The sequence below is a fragment of the Pseudophryne corroboree genome, chromosome 8, assembly GCF_028390025.1.
Source record: "Pseudophryne corroboree isolate aPseCor3 chromosome 8, aPseCor3.hap2, whole genome shotgun sequence".
Lineage (NCBI taxonomy): Eukaryota > Metazoa > Chordata > Amphibia > Anura > Myobatrachidae > Pseudophryne > Pseudophryne corroboree.
In genome coordinates, this window is record NC_086451.1 from 1518989 (window position 1) to 1541458 (window position 22470).

The window sequence follows — 22470 nt, forward strand, 5'->3', positions numbered from 1 at the left end:
CCTCTCCCACCAGCCCCACCCTTCCTGCCAGCCCTGCCCCTCCCACCAGCCCCACCCTTCCTGTCAGCTCTGCCCCTCCAGCCAGCCCCACCCTTCCTGTCAACCCTGCCCCTCCCATCAGCCCCACCCTTCCTGCCAGCCCTGCCCCTCCCACCAGTCCTGCCCTTCCAGCCAGCCTCGCCCTTCCAGCCAGCCCTGCCCCTCCCATCAGCCCCACTCTTCCTGCCAGCCCTGTCCCTCCAGCCAGCCTCACCCTTCCTGTCAGCCCTGCCCCTCCCATCAGCCCCACCCTTCCAGCCAGCCCTGCCCCTCCCACCAGTCCTGCCCTTCCAGCCAGCCCTGCCCCTCCCATCAGCCCCACCCTTCCTGCCAGCCCTGCCCCTCCAGCCAGCCTCACCCTTCCTGTCAGCCCTGCCCCTCCCATCAGCCCCATCCTTCCTGCCAGCCCTGCCCCTCCCACCAGTCCTGCCCTTCCAGCCAGCCTCGCCCTTCCAGCCAGCCCTGCCCCTCCCACCAGTCCTGCCCCTCCAGCCAGCCTCGCCCTTCCAGTCAGCCCTGCCCCTCCCATCATCCCCACCCTTCCTGCCAGCCCTGCCCCTCCAGCCAGCCTCACCCTTCCTGTCAGTCCTGCCCCTCCCATCAGCCCCACCCTTCCTGCCAGTCCTGCCCTTCCAGCCAGCCTCGTCCTTCCAGCCAGCCCTGCCCCTCCCATCAGCCCCACCCTTCTTGCCAGCCTCACCCTTCCAGCCAGCCCTGCCCCTCCCACCAGTCCTGCCCCTCCAGCCAGCCTCGCCCTTCCAGTCAGCCCTGCCCCTCCCATCATCCCCACCCTTCCTGCCAGCCCTGCCCCTCCAGCCAGCCTCACCCTTCCTGTCAGTCCTGCCCCTCCCATCAGCCCCACCCTTCCTGCCAGCCTGCCCTTCCCACCAGTCCTGCCCTTCCAGCCAGCCTCGCCCTTCAAGCCAGCCCTGCCCCTCCCATCAGCCCCACCCTTCCTGCCAGCCCTGCCCCTCCAGCCAGCCTCACCCTTCCTGTCAGCCCTGCCCCTCCCATCAGCCCCACCCTTCCTGCCAGCCCTGCCCCTCCCACCAGTCCTGCCCCTCCCATCAGCCCCACCCTTCCTGCCAGCCCTGCCCCTCCAGCCAACCTCTCCCTTCCTGTCAGCCCTGCCCCTCTCATCAGCCCCACCCTTCCTGCCAGCCCTGCCCCTCCCACCAATCCTGCCCTTCCAGCCAGCCCTGCCCCTCCCATCAGCCCCATCCTTCCTGCCAGCCCTGCCCCTCCAGCCGGCCTCACCCTTCCCGTCAGCCCTGCCCCTCCCATCAGCCCCACCCTTCCTGCCAGCCCTGCCGCTCCCACCAGTCCTGCCCTTCCAGCCAGCCTCGCCCTTCCAGCCAGCCCTGCCCCTCCCACCAGTCCTGCCCCTCCAGCCAGCCTCGCCCTTCCAGTCAGCCCTGCCCCTCCCATCATCCCCACCCTTCCTGCCAGCCCTGCCCCTCCAGCCAGCCTCACCCTTCCTGTCAGTCCTGCCCCTCCCATCAGCCCCACCCTTCCTGCCAGCCCTGCCCCTCCCACCAGTCCTGCCCTTCCAGCCAGCCTCGCCCTTCCAGCCAGCCCTGCCATCAGCCCCACCCTTCCTGCCAACCCTGCCCCTCCAGCCAGCCTCACCCTGTCAGCCCTGCCCCTCCCATCAGCCCCACCCTTCCTGCCAGCCCCTCCAGCCAGCCTCACCCTTCCTGTCAGCCCTACCCCTCCCATCAGCCCCACCCTTCCTGCCAGCCCTGCCGCTCCCACCAGTCCTGCCCTTCCAGCCAGCCCTGTCCCTCCCGTCAGCCCCACCCTTCCTGCCAGCCCTGCCCCTCCAGCCAGCCTCACCCTTCCTGTCAGCCCTACCCCTCCCATCAGCCCCACCCTTCCTGCCAGCCCTGCCGCTCCCACCAGTCCTGCCCTTCCAGCCAGCCCTGTCCCTCCCGTCAGCCCCACCCTTCCTGCCAGCCCTGCCGCTCCCACCAGTCCTGCCCCTCCAGCCAGCCTCGCCCTCCCTGCCAGCACAGCCCCTCCAGCCAGCCTCACCCTTCCTGTCAGCCCTGCCCCTCCCATCAGCCTCGCCCTCCCTGCCAGCACAGCCCCTCCAGCCAGCCTCGCGCCTCTATGCTGTTTATCTCCTCATTATTTGAGCCCTATTATTGGTACTCACCTGGGAGAACTCTCCATCACAGGGCTTTCCAGCTGCAGCCGAGCACGTTTTGCTTTTCACAAACTCCTTGAAGGAAAATGGGTTTGCGTCATCCGGATTGTCAGCCTCGCAGTCTGTGACGGGCAGGGAAAGAGCCAATAAGAAACAGATATTACTGACAGAGCTGGGGGTCTAGTAGAGCCTCCTCCCTTGCTCCTGTGGGTGGGTGACCCCACTGGATGATGCCCAGGGTGGGAACAGTAAAAGCATCACATTGTACAAAGCGTTTCTGGCTCAGTTTATCCCTATTTATACCTGACGTGATTCACAAGATGGGGGGGGATGGCTGGGACTAGTGGTACTCTGTCCGGCACCTCAGTCTGTTTACAGCACACTGGTGACAGCGGGTCTAAAAGAGCGCTCTCCTCCCATAGTGCTTCTCCACGCCGTGTCCAGATATCCCCCCGGTGATGGAAACATGAAGCCCCTCTGCAGGGTGGGCGAGACGATGGGGCGTATATATACGAGATACATGGGACGGCCCTGACTGGCATGAGGACACATAGGATATATTTACTAAGCGGTGGACTCAATGCCAAAATACTTCTGTGCTCCTTTCTAAAGCCACCGCTTAGTAAATATACCCCACGTGCCCTCAGATCAGACCCCACCCCTTGTAAATGCCGTCTCTCCGTCCATTGGTCCCATGTAAGTAAAAGGAGGAAAGAGATGGGAGAACGAGCAGCATTGGATGACACTGGGCAGGGGGCATAGCCAGATTAAGGGGGGGGTCGCAGGGCATACAGTACCCCGGACCCCCCTTTGTTAGGGGCCCCCCCCCCAGACAGAGCACACCGACATCGCTAGCTTTTCCTCTCACGCAGTAGCAGAACCAGACAGCCAGAATACAAGGAGGGTAGTATAGAATACGAGCAGGGCAGTATAGAATACGAGGAGGGCAGTATAGAGTACGAGGAGGGCAGTATAGAGTACGAGGAGGGCAGTATAGAGTACGAGGAGGGCAGTATAGAGTACGAGGAGGGCAGTATAGAACACGAGGAGGGCAGTATAGAACACGAGGAGGGCAGTATAGAACACGAGGAGAGCAGTATAGAACACGAGGAGGGCAGTATAGAATACGAGGAGTGTAGTATAGAACACGAGCAGGGCAGTATAGAACACGAGCAGGGCAGTATAGAACACGAGGAGGGCAGTATAGAACACGAGGAGGGCAGTAGGGCAGTATAGAACACGAGGAGAGCAGTATAGAACACGAGGAGGGCAGTATAGAACACGAGGAGGGCAGTATAGAACACGAGGAGAGCAGTATAGAACACGAGCAGGGCAGTATAGAACACGAGCAGGGCAGTATAGAACACGAGCAGGGCAGTATAGAACACGAGCAGGGCAGTATAGAACACGAGCAGGGCAGTATAGAACACGAGCAGGGTAGTATAGAACACGAGCAGGGCAGTATAGAACACGAGCAGGGCAGTATAGAACACGAGCAGGGCAGTATAGAACACGAGGAGGGCAGTATAGAACACGAGGAGGGCAGTATAGAACACGAGGAGGGCAGTATAGAACACGAGGAGGGCAGTATAGAACACGAGGAGGGCAGTATAGAACACGAGGAGGGCAGTATAGAACACGAGGAGGGCAGTATAGAACACGAGCAGGGTAGTATAGAATACGAGGAGTGTAGTATAGAACACGAGGAGGGCAGTATAGAACACGAGGAGGGCAGTATAGAACACGAGGAGGGCAGTATAAATTATGAGCTACCGATTGAGCTTTCCGACCAGAGGAGAGATAGGAGGGAGGAGAGAGCTGGAAGTGACACAGGGATCCCAGCTTCTCCTCCTCCCCGCCTGGGTGTCTGGCTCCTATGTAACCTGGCATTATTCAACTATTAGTTTATATCTTATATACCTCATTGGATTAAATGTAATATACACAATCCATACATCCTAACATGACTCAGTCCTGGAGGGATAACGTGCTATATTAAGTTATGATTGCAATCACCTGTGTTGAAACACCTTTCATATCTATGAAATAGTTCAACACAGGTGACACCAATCATATATTAAGAAGGAAGTCCAGGTAAACAGCATTTTATCCCTCCTGGAATGGGTCATGTTGGTGGGCATGCACAATCTAAAATACACTCCCCCACCTTCCACCAGGGGCCTACTTGTCTTAAGTGCCCCGGGCACCCCCAAGGCTTAATCCGGCCCTGGCAGGGTGTGACAGTAACGCCCAATGTCACCCTATAGAGCAGCACTGGGTAACACACCCTACACTTCCTCTGCAGGGCTGATCACAGCGGATGTCATTCCATTCATTGTATCTATTACTTATCACTGAGACTAAGAGTAACGTGCTGCCCGGCGCAGCCCTGGCACTGACCCCGCTGCCAACCACGGATACACACGTCTGGTGTCGCTGCGCCATCTTCAGCAGCAGCGGCTCTCACATCTGCTACATGTGCCCGGGGACGCAACACTGGATCAGGCCTCCGTCACGCATCTCAGAGTGATCCCCACAAATTAGCTGCCGTGGGCGTTCAAAGACACAGCCACTGGCTTCAGCACGCCTCGGAAGCAGGCTGCCCCCCCCCCCCCCCCATTTTCTTACACACTCCCCCTGCACTTTTCCAAATGACAACAGACTGTCAATCGAGCGACATTTACTACCGCACTATGGGGGGTCATTCCGAGTTGACCGCTAGCTGCCGATGTTCGCTGCGTAGCGATCATTTAAAAAACTGTGAAACTACGCATGCGTATGGGGCGCACACACAGCGTACGGGTACAAAGAGCATTGTTGTTTCGCACTGCTTTTAGCGACGAATCCATTCGCACAGCCGATCGCAGGGAGAGTGACAGGAAGAGGGTGTTTGTGGGTGTCAACTGACCGTTTTCTGGGAGTGTTTGGAAAAACGAAGGCGTGTCCAAGCGTTTGCTGGGCGGGTATCTCACATCAATTCCAGGACCTTCGCCGCCGCAATCATCGCACAGGATAAGTAACTACAGGGCTGGACTTGTTTTGCACAAAATGTGTTGGTACCGCTCACCTGCACAGGCGTTCGCACACTTGCAAAGCGAAAATACACTCCCCCGTCGGCGGCGACTATGCGTTTGCATGGCTGCTAAAAACTGCTAGCGATCGATCAACTCGGACTGAGGGCCGTGTCACTGGCCTCACAAACAGCAGTGGATATTTTATACAAATTGTAATACCAAAAACTACACTATAAATCCCCAGTACAATGTGACAGATACTGTAGCACACGGGGAAGCAGGGTGACAATGTGACAGATGTTGTAGCACACGGGGAAGCAGAGTGATACAATGTGACAGATACTGTAGCACACGGGGAAGCAGGGTGATACAATGTGACAGATGCTGTAGCATACGGGGAAGCAGAGTGACACAATGTGACAGATGCTGTAGCACCGGGGAAGCAGAGTGATACAATGTGACAGATACTGTAGCACACGGGGAAGCAGGGTGATACAATGTGACAGATACTGTAGCATACGGGGAAGCAGAGCGACACAATGTGACAGATGCTGTAGCACACGGGGAAGCAGAGTGATACAATGTGACAGATACTGTAGCACACGGGGAAGCAGGGTGATACAATGTGACAGATACTGTAGCACACGGGGAAGCAGGGTGATACAATGTGACAGATACTGTAGCATACGTGGAAGCAGAGTGACACAATGTGACAGATGCTGTAGCACACGGGGAAGCAGAGTGATACAATGTGACAGATGCTCTAGCACATGGGGAAGCAGAGTGATACAATGTGACAGATGATGTAGCACACGGGGAAGCAGGGTGACAATGGGACAGATGCTGTAGCACACGGGGAAGCAGAGTGATACAATGTGACAGATGATGTAGCATACGGGGAAGCAGGGTGACAATGGGACAGATGCTGTAGCACACGGGGAAGCAGAGTGATACAATGTGACAGATGATGTAGCACACGGGGAAGCAGGGTGATACAATGTGACAGATGATGTAGCACACGGGGATGCAGGGTGATACAATGTGACAGATACTGTAGCACACGGGGAAGCAGGGTGACACAATGTGACAGATGATGTAGCACACGGGGATGCAGGGTGATACAATGTGACAGATACAGTAGCACACGGGGAAGCAGAGTGATACAATGTGACAGATGCTGTAGCACACGGGGAAGCAGGGTGATACAATGTGACAGATACTGTAGCACACGGGGAAGCAGGGTGATACAATGTGACAGATGCTGTAGCACACGGGGAAGCAGGGTGACACAATGTGACAGATACTGTAGCACACGAGGAAGTAGGGTGACACAATGTGACAGATGCTGTAGCACACGGGGAAGCAGGGTGACACAATGTGACAGATGCTGTAGCACACGGGGAAGCAGAGTGATACAATGTGACAGATGATGTAGTACACGGTGAAGCATGGTGACACAATGTGACAGATACTGTAGCACACGGGGAAGCAGAGTGATACAATGTGACAGATGCTGTAGCACACGGGGAAGCAGGGTGATACAATGTGACAGATACTGTAGCACACGGGGAAGCAGGGTGATACAATGTGACAGATGCTGTAGCACACGGGGAAGCAGGGTGACACAATGTGACAGATACTGTAGCACACGAGGAAGTAGGGTGACACAATGTGACAGATGCTGTAGCACACGGGGAAGCAGGGTGACACAATGTGACAGATGCTGTAGCACACGGGGAAGCAGGGTGATACAATGTGACAGATGCTGTAGCACACGGGGAAGCAGGGTGACACAATGTGACAGATACTGTAGCACACGAGGAAGCAGGGTGATACAATGTGACAGATACTGTAGCACACGAGGAAGCAGGGTGACACAATGTGACAGATACTGTAGCACGCGGGGAAGCAGAGTGATACAATGTGACAGATACTGTAGCACACGAGGAAGTAGGGTGACACAATGTGACAGATGCTGTAGCACACGGGGAAGCAGGGTGACACAATGTGACAGATGCTGTAGCACACGGGGAAGCAGGGTGATACAATGTGACAGATGCTGTAGCACACGGGGAAGCAGGGTGACACAATGTGACAGATACTGTAGCACACGAGGAAGCAGGGTGATACAATGTGACAGATGATGTAGCACACGGGGAAGCAGGGTGACACAATGTGACAGATGCTGTAGCACACGGGGAAGCAGGGTGATACAATGTGACAGATGATGTAGTACACGGGGAAGTAGGGTGATACAATGTGACAGATACTGTAGCACACGGGGAAGCAGGGTGACACAATGTGACAGATGATGTAGCACACGGGGAAGCAGAGTGATACAATGTGACAGATGATGTAGTACACGGGGAAGCAGGGTGACACAATGTGACAGATACTGTAGCACACGGGGAAGCAGAGTGATACAATGTGACAGATGATGTAGTACACGGGGAAGCAGGGTGATACAATGTGACAGATGCAGTAGCACACGGGCATGCAGGGTGATACAATGTGACAGATGCTGTAGCACACGGGGATGCAGGGTGATACAATGTGACAGATACTGTAGCACACGGGGAAGCAGGGTGATACAATGTGACAGATGATGTAGCACACGGGGATGCAGGGTGATACAATGTGACAGATACTGTAGCACACGGGGATGCAGGGTGATACAATGTGACAGATACTGTAGCACACGGGGAAGCAGAGTGATACAATGTGACAGATGCTGTAGCACACGGGGAAGCAGGGTGATACAATGTGACAGATGCTGTAGCACACGGGGAAGCAGGGTGACACAATGTGACAGATACTGTAGCACACGGGGAAGCAGGGTGATACAATGTGACAGATGCTCTAGCACACGGGGAAGCAGAGTGACACAATGTGACAGATGATGTAACACACGGGGAAGCAGGGTGATACAATGTGACAGATGCTGTAGTACACGGGGAAGCAGAGTGATACAATGTGACAGATGCTGTAGCACACGGGGAAGCAGGGTGATACAATGTGACAGATGCTGTAGCACACGGGGAAGCAGGGTGACACAATGTGACAGATGATGTAGCACACGGGGAAGCAGGGTGATACAATGTGACAGATGCTGTAGCACACGGGGAAGCAGGGTGATACAATGTGACAGATACTGTAGCACACGGGGAAGCAGGGTGATACAATGTGACAGATGCTGTAGCACACGGGGAAGCAGGGTGATACAATGTGACAGATACTGTAGCACACGGGGAAGCAGAGTGATACAATGTGACAGATACTGTAGCACACGGGGAAGCAGGGTGACACAATGTGACAGATACTGTAGCACACGGGGAAGCAGGGTGACACATGTGACAGATACTGTAGCACACGGAGAAGCAGGGTGATACAATGTGACAGATGATGTAGCACACGGGGAAGCAGGGTGACACAATGTGACAGATACTGTAGCACACGGGGAAGCAGAGTGATACAATGTGACAGATGATGTAGCATACGGGGAAGCAGAGTGATACAATGTGACAGATGCTGTAGCACACGGGGAAGCAGGGTGATACAATGTGACAGATACTGTAGCACACGGGGAAGCAGGGTGATACAATGTGACAGATGCTGTAGCACACGGGGAAGCAGGGTGACACAATGTGACAGATACTGTAGCACACGGGGAAGCAGGGTGACACAATGTGACAGATACTGTAGCACACAGGAAAGCAGAGTGACACAATGTGACAGATACTGTAGCACACGAGGAAGCAGGGTGACACAATGTGACAGATGATGTAGCACACGGGGAAGCAGAGTGACACAATGTGACAGATACTGTAGCACACGAAGAAGCAGGGTGATACAATGTGACAGATGATGTAGCACACGGGGAAGCAGGGTGACACAATGTGACAGATGCTGTAGCACACGGGGAAGCAGGGTGATACAATGTGACAGATGATGTAGTACACGGGGAAGTAGGGTGATACAATGTGACAGATACTGTAGCACACGGGGAAGCAGGGTGACACAATGTGACAGATGATGTAGCACACGGGGAAGCAGGGTGACACAATGTGACAGATGCTGTAGCACACGGGGAAGCAGGGTGACACAATGTGACAGATACTGTAGCACACGGGGAAGCAGGGTGATACAATGTGACAGATGATGTAGCACACGGGGAAGCAGAGTGATACAATGTGACAGATGCTGTAGCACACGGGGAAGCAGGGTGATACAATGTGACAGATGATGTAGCACACGGGGATGCAGGGTGATACAATGTGACAGATACTGTAGCACACGGGGAAGCAGGGTGATACAATGTGACAGATGATGTAGCACACGGGGAAGCAGGGTGACACAATGTGACAGATGCTGTAGCACACGGGGAAGCAGGGTGATACAATGTGACAGATGATGTAGTACACGGGGAAGTAGGGTGATACAATGTGACAGATACTGTAGCACACGGGGAAGCAGGGTGACACAATGTGAGATGATGTAGCACACGGGGAAGCAGAGTGATACAATGTGACAGATGATGTAGTACACGGGGAAGCAGGGTGATACAATGTGACAGATGATGTAGTACACGGGGAAGTAGGGTGATACAATGTGACAGATACTGTAGCACACGGGGAAGCAGGGTGACACAATGTGACAGATGCTGTAGCACACGGGGAAGCAGGGTGATACAATGTGACAGATGATGTAGTACACGGGGAAGTAGGGTGATACAATGTGACAGATACTGTAGCACACGGGGAAGCAGAGTGATACAATGTGACAGATGATGTAGTACACGGGGAAGCAGGGTGACACAATGTGACAGATACTGTAGCACACGGGGAAGCAGGGTGATACAATGTGACAGATGCTGTAGCACACGGGCATGCAGGGTGATACAATGTGACAGATGCTGTAGCACACGGGGAAGCAGAGTGATACAATGTGACAGATACTGTAGCACACGGGGAAGCAGGGTGACACAACGTGACAGATACTGTAGCACACGGGGAAGCAGAGTGATACAATGTGACAGATGCTGTAGCACACGGGGAAGCAGAGTGATACAATGTGACAGATGCTGTAGCATACGGGGAAGCAGGGTGATACAATGTGACAGATACTGTAGCACACGGGGAAGCAGAGTGATACAATGTGACAGATACTGTAGCACACAGGGAAGCAGAGTGATACAATGTGACAGATACTGTAGCACACGGAGAAGCAGGGTGACACAATGTGACAGATACTGTAGCACACGGGGAAGCAGGGTGATACAATGTGACAGATGCTGTAGCACACGGGGAAGCAGGGTGATACAATGTGACAGATACTGTAGCACACGGGGAAGCAGAGTGATACAATGTGACAGATGCTGTAGCACACGGGGAAGCAGGGTGATACAATGTGACAGATGATGTAGCACACGGAGAAGCAGGGTGATACAATGTGACAGATGATGTAGCAAGCAGGGTGATACAATGTGACAGATACTGTAGCACACGTGGAAGCAGGGTGATACAATGTGACAGATGCTGTAGCACACGGGGAAGCAGGGTGAAAATGTGACAGATGCTGTAGCACACGGGGAAGCAGGGTGACACAATGTGACAGATGCTGTAGCACACGGGGAAGCAGGGTGATATAATGTGACAGATACTGTAGCACTCGGGGAAGCAGAGTGATACAATGTGACAGATACTGTAGCACACGGGGAAGCAGGGTGACAATGTGACAGATACTGTAGCACACGGGGAAGCAGGGTGACACAATGTGACAGATGCTGTAGCACACGGGGAAGCAGGGTGATACAATGTGACAGATACTGTAGCACACGGGGAAGCAGAGTGATACAATGTGACAGATGATGTAGCACACGGGGAAGCAGGGTGACACAATGTGACAGATGATGTAGCACACGGGGAAGCAGGGTGATACAATGTGAGAGATGCTGTAGCACACGGGGAAGCAGGGTGATACAATGTGACAGATACTGTAGCACACGGGGAAGCAGGGGGTGACACAATGTGACAGATACTGTAGCACACGGGGAAGCAGGGTGACACAATGTGACAGATACTGTAGCACACGGGGAAGCAGGGTGACACAATGTGACAGATACTGTAGCACACGGGGAAGCAGGGTGATACAATGTGACAGATACTGTAGCACACGGGGAAGCAGGGTGACACAATGTGACAGATGCTGTAGCACACGGGGAAGCAGGGTGATACAATGTGACAGATACTGTAGCACACGGGGAAGCAGGGTGACAATGTGACAGATGCTGTAGCATACGGGGAAGCAGGGTGATACAATGTGACAGATACTGTAGCACATGGGGAAGCAGGGTGACACAATGTGACAGATGATGTAACACACGGGGAAGCAGGGTGATACAATGTGACAGATGCTGTAGCACACGGGGAAGCAGAGTGACACAATGTGACAGATACTGTAGCACACGGGGAAGCAGAGTGATACAATGTGACAGATACTGTAGCACACGGGGAAGCAGAGTGATACAATGTGACAGATGCTGTAGCACACGGGGAAGCAGAGTGACACAATGTGACAGATACTGTAGCACACGGGGAAGCAGAGTGATACAATGTGACAGATACTGTAGCACACGGGGAAGCAGAGTGATACAATGTGACAGATGATGTAGCACACGGGGAAGCAGAGTGATACAATGTGACAGATGCTGTAGCACACGAGGAAGTAGGGTGATACAATGTGACAGATACTGTAGCACACGGGGAAGCAGGGTGATACAATGTGACAGATACTGTAGCACACGGGGAAGCAGGGTGATACAATGTGACAGATACTGTAGCACACGGGGAAGCAGAGTGATACAATGTGACAGATACTGTAGCACACGGGGAAGCAGGGTGACAATGTGACAGATACTGTAGCACACGGGGAAGCAGGGTGATACAATGTGACAGATACTGTAGCACACGGGGAAGCAGGGTGATACAATGTGACAGATACTGTAGCACATGGGGAAGCAGGGTGATACAATGTGACAGATGCTGTAGCACACGGGGAAGCAGGGTGATACAATGTGACAGATACTGTAGCACACGGGGAAGCAGAGTGACACAATGTGACAGATGCTGTAGCACACGGGGAAGCAGAGTGATACAATGTGACAGATGATGTAGCACACGGGGAAGCAGGGTGACACAATGTGACAGATGATGTAGCACACGGGGAAGCAGGGTGATACAATGTGAGAGATGCTGTAGCACACGGGGAAGCAGGGTGATACAATGTGACAGATACTGTAGCACACGGGGAAGCAGGGGGTGACACAATGTGACAGATACTGTAGCACACGGGGAAGCAGGGTGACACAATGTGACAGATACTGTCGCACACGGGGAAGCAGGGTGACACAATGTGACAGATACTGTAGCACACGGGGAAGCAGGGTGATACAATGTGACAGATACTGTAGCACACGGGGAAGCAGGGTGATACAATGTGACAGATACTGTAGCACACGGGGAAGCAGGGGGTGACACAATGTGACAGATACTGTAGCACACGGGGAAGCAGGGTGACAATGTGACAGATGCTGTAGCATACGGGGAAGCAGGGTGATACAATGTGACAGATACTGTAGCACACGGGGAAGCAGGGTGACAATGTGACAGATGCTGTAGCATACGGGGAAGCAGGGTGATACAATGTGACAGATACTGTAGCACATGGGGAAGCAGGGTGACACAATGTGACAGATGATGTAACACACGGGGAAGCAGGGTGATACAATGTGACAGATGCTGTAGCACACGGGGAAGCAGAGTGACACAATGTGACAGATACTGTAGCACACGGGGAAGCAGAGTGATACAATGTGACAGATACTGTAGCACACGGGGAAGCAGAGTGATACAATGTGACAGATGCTGTAGCACACGGGGAAGCAGAGTGACACAATGTGACAGATACTGTAGCACACGAGGAAGTAGGGTGATACAATGTGACAGATACTGTAGCACACGGGGAAGCAGGGTGATACAATGTGACAGATACTGTAGCACACGGGGAAGCAGGGTGATACAATGTGACAGATACTGTAGCACACGGGGAAGCAGAGTGATACAATGTGACAGATACTGTAGCACACGGGGAAGCAGGGTGACAATGTGACAGATACTGTAGCACACGGGGAAGCAGGGTGATACAATGTGACAGATACTGTAGCACATGGGGAAGCAGGGTGATACAATGTGACAGATGCTGTAGCACACGGAGAAGCAGGGTGACAATGTGACAGATACTGTAGCACACGGAGAAGCAGGGTGATACAATGTGACAGATACTGTAGCACACGGGGAAGCAGGGTGACACAATGTGACAGATGATGTAGCACACGGGGAAGCAGGGTGACACAATGTGACAGATACTGTAGCACACGGGGAAGCAGGGTGATACAATGTGACAGATGATGTAGCACACGGGGAAGCAGGGTGACAATGTGACAGATGCTGTAGCACACGGGGAAGCAGGGTGATACAATGTGACAGATGCTGTAGCACACGGGGAAGCAGGGGGTGATACAATGTGACAGATGCTCTAGCACACGGGGAAGCAGGGTGACACAATTAGTGAGCAGGGGGTGGTCAGTGGTCTCTGGCTGCTCCTGTACTCACCATCCTCTATGATCAGGGTCTTGGTTCTCCTCCCTGGAGGCTGATTGGAGAATTCAGACATTGCAGAGCCAGGAGTGGAATAACAGGGAGGGGGCAGAGCTGGGTGTGGGGTAACAGGGAGGGGGCAGAGCTGGGTGTGGGGTAACAGGGAGAGGGCAGAGCTGGGTGTGGGGTAACAGGGAGGGGGCAGTGCTGGGTGTGGGGTAACAGGGGGTGTGGGGCAGAAGCTGGGTATGGGGTAACAGGGAGGGAACAGAGCTGGGCGTAGGGTAGGTCAGAGCTGGGTATGGGGTGGGACAGAGCCTGGTGTGGGGTAACAAGGAGGGGGCACAGCTAGGTATGGGGTAGGTCAGAGCCTGGTGTGGGGTAACAAGGAGGGGGCACAGCTAGGTATGGGGTAGGTCAGAGCCTAGTGTGGGGTAACAGGGAGGGGGCACAGCTAGGTATGGGGTAGGTCAGAGCCTGGTGTGGGGTAACAGGGAGGGGGCACAGCTAGGTATGGGGTAGGTCAGAGCCTGGTGTGGGGTAACAGGGAGGGGGCACAGCTAGGTATGGGGTAGGTCAGAGCCTGGTGTGGGGTAACAGGGAGGGGGCACAGCTAGGTATGGGGTAGGTCAGAGCCTGGTGTGGGGTAACAGGGAGGGGGCACAGCTAGGTATGGGGTAGGTCAGAGCCTGGTGTGGGGTAACAGGGAGGGGGCACAGCTAGGTATGGGGTAGGTCAGAGCCTGGTGTGGGGTAACAGGGAGGGGGCACAGCTAGGTATGGGGTGGGACAGAGCCTGGTGTGGGGTAACAGGGAGGGGGCACAGCTAGGTATGGGGTGGGACAGAGCCTGGTGTGGGGTAACAGGGAGGGGGCACAGCTAGGTATGGGGTGGGACAGAGCCTGGTGTGGGGTAACAGGGAGGGGGCACAGCTAGGTATGGGGTGGGACAGAGCCTGGTGTGGGGTAACAGGGACGGGGCACAGCTAGGTATGGGGTGGGACAGAGCCTGGTATGGGGTAACAAGCAGGGGGCACAGCTAGGTATGGGGTGGGTCAGGGGGCAGAGCCTGGTGTGACAGGATGAGGCTGGGCAGTGGGCAGGAACACACCCCTCCTCCTCCGCTCACCACGCGTTACGACTCCTCCAAATAGCTAATGACGTTGCCCCAGTGCATTATGGGAAAGGTCCTCCGCACGAAGGGAATCTACACGCTGCTGAAGCTTGCTCGGAAGTGACGTCAGGAAGCAGGAAGAGAACCGGAAGACTCAGGAGGTCAGAGGGTTATAGTGTAAAGATGGCGGCGAGCATGGCCAGGAGCCGGGCGTGGGTCAGGATCAGGAGGTAACAGAAGAAACCTGTTATGTACCCCCGGGGGAGGTCCTCCGTCTCCCGGTGGGGCAATTGTGCCCATCAAACCCCCCCATAGGGTCATTCTCCCCATCTGCCTACATGTATCACTGCCCAGCATCACTTCTCATATCCCCATGTACCTGCACTGCCAGGTGTCCCTCTGTATGTGTGCTCAGTACCACTTCTTATTTATACTGGTGTAACTCTCAGTATCTGCTCTCACTCTGCCTGCATGTATCACTGCCCAGCATCACTTCTCATATCCCCATGTACCTGCACTGCCAGGTGTCCCTCTGTATGTGTGCTCAGTACCACTTCTTATTTATACTGGTGTAACTCTCAGTATCGGCTCTCACTCTGCCTGTATCACTGCCCAGCATCACTTCTCATATCCCCCATGTACCTGCACTGCCAGGTGTCCCTCTGTATGTGTGCTCAGTACCACTTCTTATTTATACTGTGTGTAACTCTCAGTATCTGCTCTCACTCTGCCTGTATCACTGCCCAGCATCACTTCTCATATCCCCCATGTACCTGCACTGCCAGGTGTCCCTCTGTATGTGTGCTCAGTACCACTTCTTATTTATACTGTGTGTAACTCTCAGTATCTGCTCTCACTCTGCCTGTATGTATCACTGCCCAGCATCACTTCTCATATCCCCCATGTACCTGCACTGCCAGGTGTCCCTCTGTATGTGTGCTCAGTACCACTTCTTATTTATACTGTGTGTAACTCTCAGTATCTGCTCTCACTCTGCCTGTATGTATCACTGCCCAGCATCACTTCTCATACCCCCCATGTACCTGCACTGCCAGGTGTCCCTCTGTATGTGTGCTCAGTACCACTTCTTATTTATACTGGTGTAACTCTCAGTATCTGCTCTCACTCTGCCTGCATGTATCACTGCCCAGCATCACTTCTCATATCCCCCATGTACCTGCACTGCCAGGTGTCCCTCTGTATGTGTGCTCAGTACCACTTCTTATTTATACTGGTGTAACTCTCAGTATCTGCTCTCACTCTGCATGTATGTATCACTGCCCAGCATCACTTCTCATATCCCCCATGTACCTGCACTGCCAGGTGTCCCTCTGTATGTGTGCTCAGTATCACTTCTTATTTATACTGGTGTAACTCTCAGTATCTGCTCTCACTCTGCCTGTATGTATCACTGCCCAGCATCACTTCTCATATCCCCCATGTACCTGCACTGCCAGGTGTCCCTCTGTATGTGTGCTCAGTACCACTTCTTATTTATACTGGTGTAACTCTCAGTATCTGCTCTCACTCTGCCTGTATGTATCACTGCCCAGCATCACTTCTCATATCCCCCATGTACCTGCACTGCCAGGTGTCCCTCTGTATGTGTGCTCAGTACCACTTCTTATTTATACTGTGTGTAACTCTCAGTATCTGCTCTCACTCTGCCTGTATGTATCACTGCCCAGCATCACTTCTCATATCCCCCATGTACCTGCACTGCCAGGTGTCTCTCTGTATGTGTGCTCAGTACCACTTCTTATTTATACTGTGTGTAACTCTCAGTATCTGCTCTCACTCTGCATGTATCACTGCCCAGCATCACTTCTCATATCCCCCCCCATGTACCTGCACTGCCAGGTGTCCCTCTGTATGTGTGCTCAGTACCACTTCTTATTTATACTGTGTGTAACTCTCAGTATCTGCTCTCACTCTGCCTGTATGTATCACTGCCCAGCATCACTTCTCATATCCCCCCCATGTACCTGCACTGCCAGGTGTCCCTCTGTATGTGTGCTCAGTACCACTTCTTATTTATACTGGTGTAATTCTCAGTATCTGCTCTCACTCTGCCTGTATGTATCACTGCCCAGCATCACTTCTCATATCCCCCATGTACCTGCACTGCCAGGTGTCCCTCTGTATGTGTGCTCAGTACCACTTCTTATTTATACTGGTGTACTCTCAGTATCTGCTCTCACTCTGCATGTATGTATCACTGCCCAGCATCACTTCTCATATCCCCCATGTACCTGCACTGCCAGGTGTCCCTCTGTATGTGTGCTCAGTACCACTTCTTATTTATACTGGTGTACTCTCAGTATCTGCTCTCACTCTGCCTGTATGTATCACTGCCCAGCATCACTTCTCATATCCCCTATGTACCTGCACTGCCAGGTGTCCCTCTGTATGTGTGCTCAGTACCACTTCTTATTTATACTGGTGTACTCTCAGTATCTGCTCTCACTCTGCATGTATCACTGCCCAGCATCACTTCTCATATCCCCCATGTACCTGCACTGCCAGGTGTCCCTCTGTATGTGTGCTCAGTACCACTTCTTATTTATACTGTGTGTAACTCTCAGTATCTGCTCTCACTCTGCCTGTATGTATCACTGCCCAGCATCACTTCTCATATCCCCCATGTACCTGCACTGCCAGGTGTCCCTCTGTATGTGTGCTCAGTACCACTTCTTATTTATACTGGTGTACTCTCAGTATCTGCTCTCACTCTGCCTGTATGTATCACTGCCCAGCATCACTTCTCATATCCCCCATGTACCTGCACTGCCAGGTGTCCCTCTGTATGTGTGCTCAGTACCACTTCTTATTTATACTGTGTGTAACTCTCAGTATCTGCTCTCACTCTGCCTGCATGTATCACTGCCCAGCATCACTTCTCATATCCCCCATGTACCTGCACTGCCAGGTGTCCCTCTGTATGTGTGCTCAGTACCACTTCTTATTTATACTGTGTGTAACTCTCAGTATCTGCTCTCACTCTGCATGTATGTATCACTGCCCAGTATCACTTCTCATATCCCCCATGTACCTGCACTGCCAGGTGTCCCTCTGTATGTGTGCTCAGTACCACTTCTTATTTATACTGGTGTAACTCTCAGTATCTGCTCTCACTCTGCCTGCATGTATCACTGCCCAGCATCACTTCTCATATCCCCCATGTATCTGCACTGCCAGGTGTCCCTCTGTATGTGTGCCTGGTATCCATGCATGCTCATTGCAGCTCCTTATTTATAGTGGGCATAATAATCAGGAGGGGGTAAAGTACTCTGTAGTGTCTGCCTCATATGATCAGCAGCTGCACAGTATAACTTCTCTTACTCTGAATAATGCACAGTACCACACCACCTGCATGCTGTATAGGAGGGGGTCAGTGTATAATACTGTAGTCAGGAAGGTACATACAGGGTACAGCGCTCTCTGTAGTGGCTGCCTCATATGATCAGCAGCTGCACAGTACAACTTCTCTTGCCACCCACAAACGGCCTCTTCCTGTCAATCACCTTGCGAACGCCCGTGTGAATGGATCCTTCGCTCCATGCCGTCGCTGGCCGCCGATGCTCGTTGTAGCCATCCGACGCGCGTGCGCATTTGCAGCTCAGACACATACGCAATTCAGATTAGATCGCCCGCTGTGTGACAACAGATCTGAATGATCCCCATGTTATGTAGAATGTCTGATATAAGTGGCTGATGCTGGATTCAGTATCTCCGTGACTCTGATCTCATTCTCACGCGTATCACATAGAGAAAGGTGTGCAGTGGGTGGTGGTATGAGGGGCTGCGTGGTCACCATAGCTGTCACAGTTACCAGGGATACAGCATCACTCACCATAGCTGGCACAGTTACCAGGGATACAGCATCACTCACCATAGCTGTCACAGTTACCAGGGATACAGCATCACCATAGCTGTCACATTTACCAGGGATACAGCATCACCATAGCTGTCACATTTACCAGGGATACAGCATCACCATAGCTGGCACAGTTACCAGGGATACAGCATCACTCACCATAGCTGTCACAGTTACCAGGGATACAGCATCACCATAGCTGTCACAGTTACCAGGGATACAGCATCACCATAGCTGTCACAGTTACCAGGGATACAGCATCACTCACCATAGCTGTCACAGTTACCAGGGATACAGCATCACCCACCATAGCTGTCACAGTTACCAGGGATACAGCATCACCATAGCTGTCACAGTTACCAGGGATACAGCATCACTCACCATAGCTGGCACAGTTACCAGGGATACAGCATCACTCACCATAGCTGTCACAGTTACCAGGGATACAGCATCACTCACCATAGCTGGCACAGTTACCAGGGATACAGCATCACTCACCATAGCTGTCACAGTTACCAGGGATACAGCATCACCATAGCTGTCACATTTACCAGGGATACAGCATCACCATAGCTGTCACATTTACCAGGGATACAGCATCACCATAGCTGGCACAGTTACCAGGGATACAGCATCACTCACCATAGCTGTCACAGTTACCAGGGATACAGCGTCACTCACCATAGCTGTCACAGTTACCAGGGATACAGCATCACCATAGCTGTCACAGTTACCAGGGATACAGCATCACCACAGCTGTCACAGTTACCAGGGATACAGCATCACCATAGCTGTCACAGTTACCAGGGATACAGCATCACTCACCATAGCTGTCACAGTTACCAGGGATACAGCATCACTCACCATAGCTGTCACAGTTACCAGGGATACAGCATCACTCACCATAGCTGTCACAGTTACCAGGGATACAGCATCACCATAGCTGTCACAGTTACCAGGGATACAGCATCACCATAGCTGTCACAGTTACCAGGGATACAGCATCACCATAGCTGTCACAGTTACCAGGGATACAGCATCACTCACCATAGCTGTCACAGTTACCAGGGATACAGCATCACCCACCATAGCTGTCACAGTTACCAGGGATACAGCATCACTCACCATAGCTGTCACAGTTACCAGGGATACAGCATCACCATAGCTGTCACAGTTACCAGGGATACAGCATCACCATAGCTGTCACAGTTACCAGGGATACAGCATCACTCACCATAGCTGTCACAGTTACCAGGGATACAGCATCACCCACCATAGCTGTCACAGTTACCAGGGATACAGCATCACCATAGCTGTCACAGTTACCAGGGATACAGCATCACCATAGCTGTCACAGTTACCAGAGATACAGCATCACCATAGCTGGCACAGTTACCAGGGATACAGCATCACTCACCATAGCTGGCACAGTTACCAGGGATACAGCATCACTCACCATAGCTGGCACAGTTACCAGGGATACAGCATCACTCACCATAGCTGGCACAGTTACCAGGGATACAGCATCACCATAGCTGGCACAGTTACCAGGGATACAGCATCACTCACCATAGCTGGCACAGTTACCAGGGATACAGCATCACTCACCATAGCTGGCACAGTTACCAGGGATACAGCATCACTCACCATAGCTGGCACAGTTACCAGGGATACAGCATCACCATAGCTGGCACAGTTACCAGGGATACAGCATCACTCACCATAGCTGTCACAGTTACCAGGGATACAGCATCACCATAGCTGTCACAGTTACCAGGGATACAGCATCACCATAGCTGGCACAGTTACCAGGGATACAGCATCACTCACCATAGCTGTCACAGTTACCAGGGATACAGCGTCACCATAGCTGTCACAGTTACCAGGGATACAGCATCACCATAGCTGTGACAGTTACCAGGGATACAGCATCACTCACCATAGCTGTCACAGTTACCAGGGATACAGCATCACCATAGCTGGCACAGTTACCAGGGATACAGCATCACTCACCATAGCTGTCACAGTTACCAGGGATACAGCGTCACCATAGCTGTCACAGTTACCAGGGATACAGCATCACCATAGCTGTGACAGTTACCAGGGATACAGCATCACTCACCATAGCTGTCACAGTTACCAGAGATACAGCATCACCATAGCTGGCACAGTTACCAGGGATACAGCATCACCATAGCTGTCACAGTTACCAGGGATACAGCATCACCATAGCTGTCACAGTTACCAGGGATACAGCATCACCATAGCTGTCACAGTTACCAGGGATACAGCATCACTCACCATAGCTGTCACAGTTACCAGGGATACAGCATCACTCACCATAGCTGGCACAGTTACCAGGGATACAGCATCACTCACCATAGCTGTCACAGTTACCAGGGATACAGCATCACTCACCATAGCGGTCACATTTACCAGGGATACAGCATCACCATAGCTGTCACAGTTACCAGGGATACAGCATCACCATAGCTGTGACAGTTACCAGGGATACAGCATCACTCGCCATAGCTGGCACAGTTACCAGGGATACAGCATCACTCGCCATAGCTGGCACAGTTACCAGGGATACAGCATCACCATAGCTGTCACAGTTACCAGGGATACAGCATCACTCACCATAGCTGTCACAGTTACCAGGGATACAGCATCACTCGCCATAGCTGGCACAGTTACCAGGGATACAGCATCACCATAGCTGTCACAGTTACCAGGGATACAGCATCACCATAGCTGTCACAGTTACCAGGGATACAGCATCACCATAGCTGTGACAGTTACCAGGGATACAGCATCACTCACCATAGCTGGCACAGTTACCAGGGATACAGCATCACTCACCATAGCTGTCACAGTTACCAGGGATACAGCATCACTCACCATAGCTGTCACAGTTACCAGGGATACAGCATCACCATAGCTGTCACAGTTACCAGGGATACAGCATCACCATAGCTGTCACAGTTACCAGGGATACAGCATCACTCACCATAGCGGTCACAGTTACCAGGGATACAGCATCACTCACCATAGCTGTCACAGTTACCAGGGATACAGCATCACCATAGCTGTCACAGTTACCAGGGATACAGCATCACTCACCATAGCTGTCACAGTTACCAGGGATACAGCATCACTCACCATAGCTGTCACAGTTACCAGGGATACAGCATCACCATAGCTGTCACAGTTACCAGGGATACAGCATCACCATAGCTGTCACAGTTACCAGGGATACAGCATCACTCACCATAGCGGTCACATTTACCAGGGATACAGCATCACCATAGCTGGCACAGTTACCAGGGATACAGCATCACTCACCATAGCGGTCACATTTACCAGGGATACAGCATCACCATAGCTGTCACAGTTACCAGGGATACAGCATCACCATAGCTGTCACAGTTACCAGGGATACAGCATCACTCACCATAGCGGTCACATTTACCAGGGATACAGCATCACCATAGCTGTCACAGTTACCAGGGATACAGCATCACTCACCATAGCTGGCACAGTTACCAGGGATACAGCATCACTCACCATAGCTGTCACAGTTACCAGGGATACAGCATCACTCACCATAGCTGTCACAGTTACC

At 52.7% G+C, this 22470-nt stretch overlaps 2 protein-coding genes across 2 annotated transcripts in view; one reads left to right on the top strand and one right to left on the bottom strand.

Annotated features, from left to right (window-relative positions):
- The window catches only part of ENTR1 (endosome associated trafficking regulator 1), a 69952-nt gene extending 54973 nt beyond the window's left edge, over positions 1-14979 (bottom strand). The window contains exons 1-2 of the mRNA XM_063935818.1: positions 13872-14979; positions 2198-2310 (exon numbers count right to left, since the gene is read on the bottom strand). Coding sequence (XP_063791888.1) covers positions 2198-2310; positions 13872-13932 — 174 coding nt within the window. The 5' untranslated portion in view covers positions 13933-14979. The remainder of the gene's footprint in view (positions 1-2197; positions 2311-13871) is intronic.
- Positions 14980-15059: 80 nt separating this feature from the next.
- The window catches only part of PMPCA (peptidase, mitochondrial processing subunit alpha), a 206831-nt gene continuing 199420 nt past the window's right edge, over positions 15060-22470 (top strand). Inside the window, exon 1 of the mRNA XM_063935817.1 lies at positions 15060-15198. Coding sequence (XP_063791887.1) covers positions 15152-15198 — 47 coding nt within the window. The 5' untranslated portion in view covers positions 15060-15151. The remainder of the gene's footprint in view (positions 15199-22470) is intronic.